This window comes from Sesamum indicum, linkage group LG15 (genome assembly GCF_000512975.1).
Source record: "Sesamum indicum cultivar Zhongzhi No. 13 linkage group LG15, S_indicum_v1.0, whole genome shotgun sequence".
Classification (NCBI taxonomy): domain Eukaryota; kingdom Viridiplantae; phylum Streptophyta; class Magnoliopsida; order Lamiales; family Pedaliaceae; genus Sesamum; species Sesamum indicum.
In genome coordinates this window covers 7,034,282-7,039,608 of record NC_026159.1, presented here as the reverse complement: position 1 = coordinate 7,039,608, position 5,327 = coordinate 7,034,282, and the positions used below count along the sequence as shown (strand labels likewise).

At 42.8% G+C, this 5,327-nt stretch overlaps 1 protein-coding gene across 1 annotated transcript; it reads right to left on the bottom strand.

Moving 5' to 3' along the window:
- LOC105178131 (probable LRR receptor-like serine/threonine-protein kinase At4g36180) lies at window positions 809-4,628 on the bottom strand. Its single transcript, XM_011101504.2, has one exon. It carries the CDS (start codon window positions 4,356-4,358, stop codon window positions 1,032-1,034), a length of 3,327 nt encoding a protein of 1,108 aa, XP_011099806.1. The 5' UTR covers window positions 4,359-4,628; the 3' UTR covers window positions 809-1,031.

The window sequence follows — 5,327 nt, the reverse complement described above, 5'->3', positions numbered from 1 at the left end:
AAATTTCATATAAATTAAATTTTGAAATAATCTCATTAAAGATAAGATTAAATACACTCTGTACATTGGAATTATGATCATTGTTGTAAATACATCTTGAACTATGAAATGTAATAAAATGGCCCTCATCATCCCCATCTACTACGGCAATGGGGTTTGCGTGTTTTTTATTCTTGCACTAGTTATTGACTATTATAAATTATAAGGGTAAATTACAATAAACTCCATGACTAGACATATTTTGAATAAGGTAAAAAATAAAATACAAATATTTTTCTATATTTTGTTTGGGGAAATTTCAATGTTATTCATGTCATCCATCAAGTTTGGAATCTGCATGCAAAATTAATGTGGTAATTGGAGCAGGCATGATCCTGAGACAAAATTTGTTGGTGTGTTGTAAAGGTAGTAATTAAGGGATTCAATGTATATTTAACACAAAAATAGATAAATAAACATGAATCAAGAAAGCAGCATATTACATGAAACTGGCCATCAAAAGGACCCCTTCATTCGGCATGCCGTCCTCACACTGTCCCCCTCACTCAGCAATCATTGATGATCTCCGCTACTTTTTCCCCAAAAGATGCCCCCACTCCACTTTCAACCATTAAACAGTGTGCAGCCACGTGACTCCACCACATCACTGCCTGAAACTGTAGATCTTGTCCGAATCATTGACTCAAAGCTACTCTCTTTCCACTCTTCATTACTACATCAAAAGTCTGAACACATTTACTTCACTCTCCCCCATGCTCAGCAAACACCCCGCCCGGCACGCCCACTCATCTAACTACCATCAAGATCAGAACATGAAAACGCCAAAGTATATACTCCAAAGACAAATAATCTTTTTCCAAAGAAAAAAGAAAATAAATCAAACACTGGGAGACCAATGCATCCGGCGAGCTAATTAACCGGTCTAAAAAAAGAACTGTTTTCTTGATTTTTTTCACTTTTTTGGTTCCTAACAAGAAATGGAAACAAAATGACTGTAAACAAGCTCCGGTTTACTAATTCGGGTTGGTGGGTCAGGCGGGAGAAGGCTGGGATGTGGGATCGGCGGATGAGGGGATGTCCGGCCCTACCCTGCAGCCCTCCAGCATGAACACAATATCAGCCATTGTGGGCCGGTCTAGCGGGTCGGGTGCAGTGCAGAGCAACCCCACTTTGATCCCCAGCAAGAACTCTTCCCATTCTGATGATTCAGGGTCCAGTTCAAGAAGCCCGGGCTCCAGCAGCTCCGAGATTTGACCTCTTTGTAATTGCCTTTTCACCCATTTTACGATGTCTTCGTCTTGAGTGAACATGACTGGCTTTTTCCCAGTTAGGAGTTCTAGTAGAACGATCCCGAAGCTGTAGACATCTGATTCTCTTGTGACTTCGTGCGTTAGCATTGCTTCCGGTGATATATAGCCTAGAGTTCCGACTGATCTTGAGGTTGATGGTTCAGCCGGGGCAGCCACTGTGAGCTTGTCTAGCCCAAAATCAGATAAATGGGCTTCAAAGTCTGCGTCGAAGAGCACATTTTGGGGCTTAACATCACCGTGCACCATTGAGGCTGCATGGAGGAAAGCTAGGCCACGAGCAATGCCAAGCGCGATGAGGTGACGCATTGGCCAGTTCAGGATATGGCCATCTTGGTGCGATGCTTCTTGCAACAATGTAGCAAGGTTTCCGTTGGGCATGTAGTCATAGACGAGGAGTCTAAGGTCCGGTGGTCCAGCATAGTATCCACGAAGAACCGTTAAGTTTCTGTGCTTCACTCGGCCCAGCGATTCGGCTTCTTTTCTAAATGTGTTCAAGTTTAGAGAACCATTAGGAAGCCTGAGGATTGCTAGCACCATTCCGTCATTGTAACACGCCTTGAAGACTACACCATGTCGGGTTCTGCTTAGCACGTTCTCTTCATCAAACTGCCTCGTTGCGTCGATTGTTTCTGCTAATGTGATCTTGTTGTTGAACATAATAAGCTTTGGTCCCCCATTTTCGCTGCTGCCACGGCCTCCACTGGTCCTTGAACTGGCCCGAGCAGGACTCTGCTTCTTTTCCCCTGCAGTGCTTTTTTGCACCTTCTCACGCCACCTCAAGAAGCTATAAGTGTAGAAGCAGCAACATGATAGCATAAGAAGAATTCCACTAGCAGATACAGCAATGAACAGGATCAGCCTGTTTCTCCGGTTTTCATTACCGATTTCCTCGCATTTTCTGTCTAATGGCTTCCCACACAAGCCCTGATTACCAATGAAAGATGATTGATTGTTGAACCTAGAGCCTAAGACTATTGGAATTTCACCTTCTAAATTGTTGTTAGACACATTGAAGCTGACCAAACTAGAAATTGAAGACAGAGTAGCAGGAATCGTTCCCTTCAAATGGTTTGAGTCGAGTGAAAGAGAAGTTAAAGAGGAACAATTGGAAAGTTCTTCTGGAATTTGACCTGTGAGATTGTTCCTCCCCAAATCAAGCACCCTCAAACGCAAGAGGCGCGAAAGATCAACAGGAATTTGGCCACTCAAAGAATTCGAGTGAAGATCTATAACTCCAAGAGACGAACAATTCCCTAGCTCTGGAGGAACAGAGCCAGATATGTGATTATTAGACAAAGACAGAACATCTAATGACTTCAAGAAGCCAAACGTCGGCGATATGTGACCGGAAAATGAATTGAAAGAAAGATTCAAATACCGCAGCCCCAATAAGCTACTCAAACCTTCAGGAACTTCCCCCGACAACATGTTCTCCTGCAATCCAATCACTTGCAGATTAGGCAAGCCCACAAGATTAGAAGGTAATTCCCCCGATAGATTCTGTTTACTCAAGTCAAGAGCTGTCAGCATAAACAAACTCCCAATATTTTCCGGGATAGCACCCGAAAATCCATTGCCACTAAGATTCAAGACTGTGAGGTGCTTCAAATTCCCAATGCTTGTTGGAATAGCCCCAGAAAGCTTGTTTCCACTTAGATCCAATGTACTTAAATTGCTCAAAACCATCAATTCCTCGGGCAAGATTCCAGTCAACCCATTGCCTTTCAAATTCAGGCTTTCAAGTGCTGTTAGATTCCCAAAACTCGGCATAACAGGACCCGAAAAGTTATTCCCACCAAGAGATAAAACCTTCAAATTGATCAGCTCGATCATAAATGCAGGAATCACACCAGAGAATAAATTTCCCTCCAGATCAAGAATTGTTAAATTCCTACAGTTCTTGATGTCAGCTGGAACTAATCCACTGAATGAATTGTTTGCCAATTTCAGCTCTTCCAATTGCTGCAAATTCCCAATCTCACTCGGAATCGTACCAGAAAACAAATTTCCAGAAAGATCAATCGATGTTAATGTAGAAACATTAGTCAAAAACAATGGAAACCCACCAGAAATATGATTGTTCTGAAGATCCAAATCCTGCATTACACTAAAACACATAACAGACTTGGGCATACCAATGCCCGTGAAAGCATTGAAACCCAGCTGAACTATCCGAATCGATGGCGGATAATCAGATACGTTACAAAACAAAGACCCGGGCACCGGCCCGGATAAATTATTGTGCGATAAAGAAACAACCTGAAGCTTCGGCAGCGCGCCAATCGCGGCCGGCACCACTCCACCGATTTTATTGCCCTCGGCGCTGAAATGCACGAGCGAAGTACAGTCCGCCAGAGCAGATGGCAATGTGCCTTCTAAACTGTTGTAGTCTAACCACAGATACTCAAGATTCGCAAGCTCCCCTAGAGTTGGGGGAATCTCGCCGGAAATCTGGTTATACGACAGGTTGATGAGTTGCAACTGGGACCCACTCGAAATGTTTCTTGGTATTTCGCCGGAAAATGCGTTCGACGAAAGGTCCAAGAACCGGAGATTCTGGGGCAGGTCTCCGGGGATTTCTCCGGAGAGGCGGTTGCTGGCGACATTAAAGACTAAAAGGCTAGTAAGATTGGAGATCTCCGGAGAGAGGCTTCCGGAAAATGAGTTATACTGGAGAAAAACCGAGTGGAGGAGCGTGCACCGGAAGAGGGACGAAGGGATGGTGCCATTGATGAAATTGGAGCGGAGGTTGAGCTTCCGCAGCATGCGCAGATTACCAATTTGGGGAGACAGACTGCCGCTGAGCTGGAGGTGAGGGAGCCGAAGCTCGCTGACCCGACCGCCATAGCAGCCGACACCCCTCCAGTCGCAGGGAGCCGACGGCGTGGAAGTGTCCCAGCCGCTAAACACGCCAAGCGGGTCGTGAAGGCTCATCTTAATATTAGTCAAGGCTTGGATCTCAGCTTCAGTATCTGCGTTCAGCTCCCCCCACGTTAACAAGGGCGCGGCGGAGATTAACACCAGGAACAAGAAAGCAGCGGCGGCCATTTACACCTATCCAACAAAGTCCAAATGCAACAAACAGTATCTCATATTAGTCTAATGGCTGGTAGCGGTGGAGCTTACGGAGACTGCGCCAGAACAGCAAGTCAACGAGGGGCAGCAAGAACTGATAGCAGAGGAGGAGGAGAGAGGGACTGCCATAAGGAGCGCCACTGTTGGGAGGCCAGTAGTCAGTGTAAGTATAGAAGGAGTGTGTGTTGTGTGTGAAAACAGTTGGGGGGAGGGGGGGTGGAACACTTTCCGAAGGAGGGGGCATATGGGGGATGGGCTGGCAACTTTTAACCTTATTACACTACATATGCGTTTAATCATTGGCCCTCTCTTTAGTTTATCTTTGACCCCTCTCTCTCTCTCCTCTTCAATCTCTTTTTTCCCCCCATTTCCTCCTACTCTACTTTTTAGGGTTTCTGATGAATTTTGGATTGTTGATTTAGGGTTGTAAAATAATTTATTTTGTAAAAATGAAAAAAAAAATTCCTATCCAAACAAAATTTTCAATCAATTTTGGAAAAGGATAAACATTATTAATAATCAAAATAATTGTGTAAATAATTAAATACATCTAGTAACCGTAGATGTTCATATTCATATTTTATTTCGTTTGTGTTTTTATTTTTGATTTTTAATTTTTGAAACAGTGATTAGAATGCAAACATATTTGTCATTCTTATTGAAATTATTTAATTCAACACAACAGTTCATTTTAAACACAATCTTATTACTAATCGAAACCTACTCTCATTTTAAATAAAAATCTATACAAAATTAAAAATACATAATTTTCACTAAAAACTGAAAAATGAATATGTATATTAACTGACAATTTTTTTTTATCTCGTCGCTGTATCGATTTTTATAGTTTTAATAGTGCGACATACATCTGCATAAAAATTGTCAGAAGCAATAATTAATGAGAAAAAATGGGCAAAATATTTTTTTAGTCCCGTAAAATAA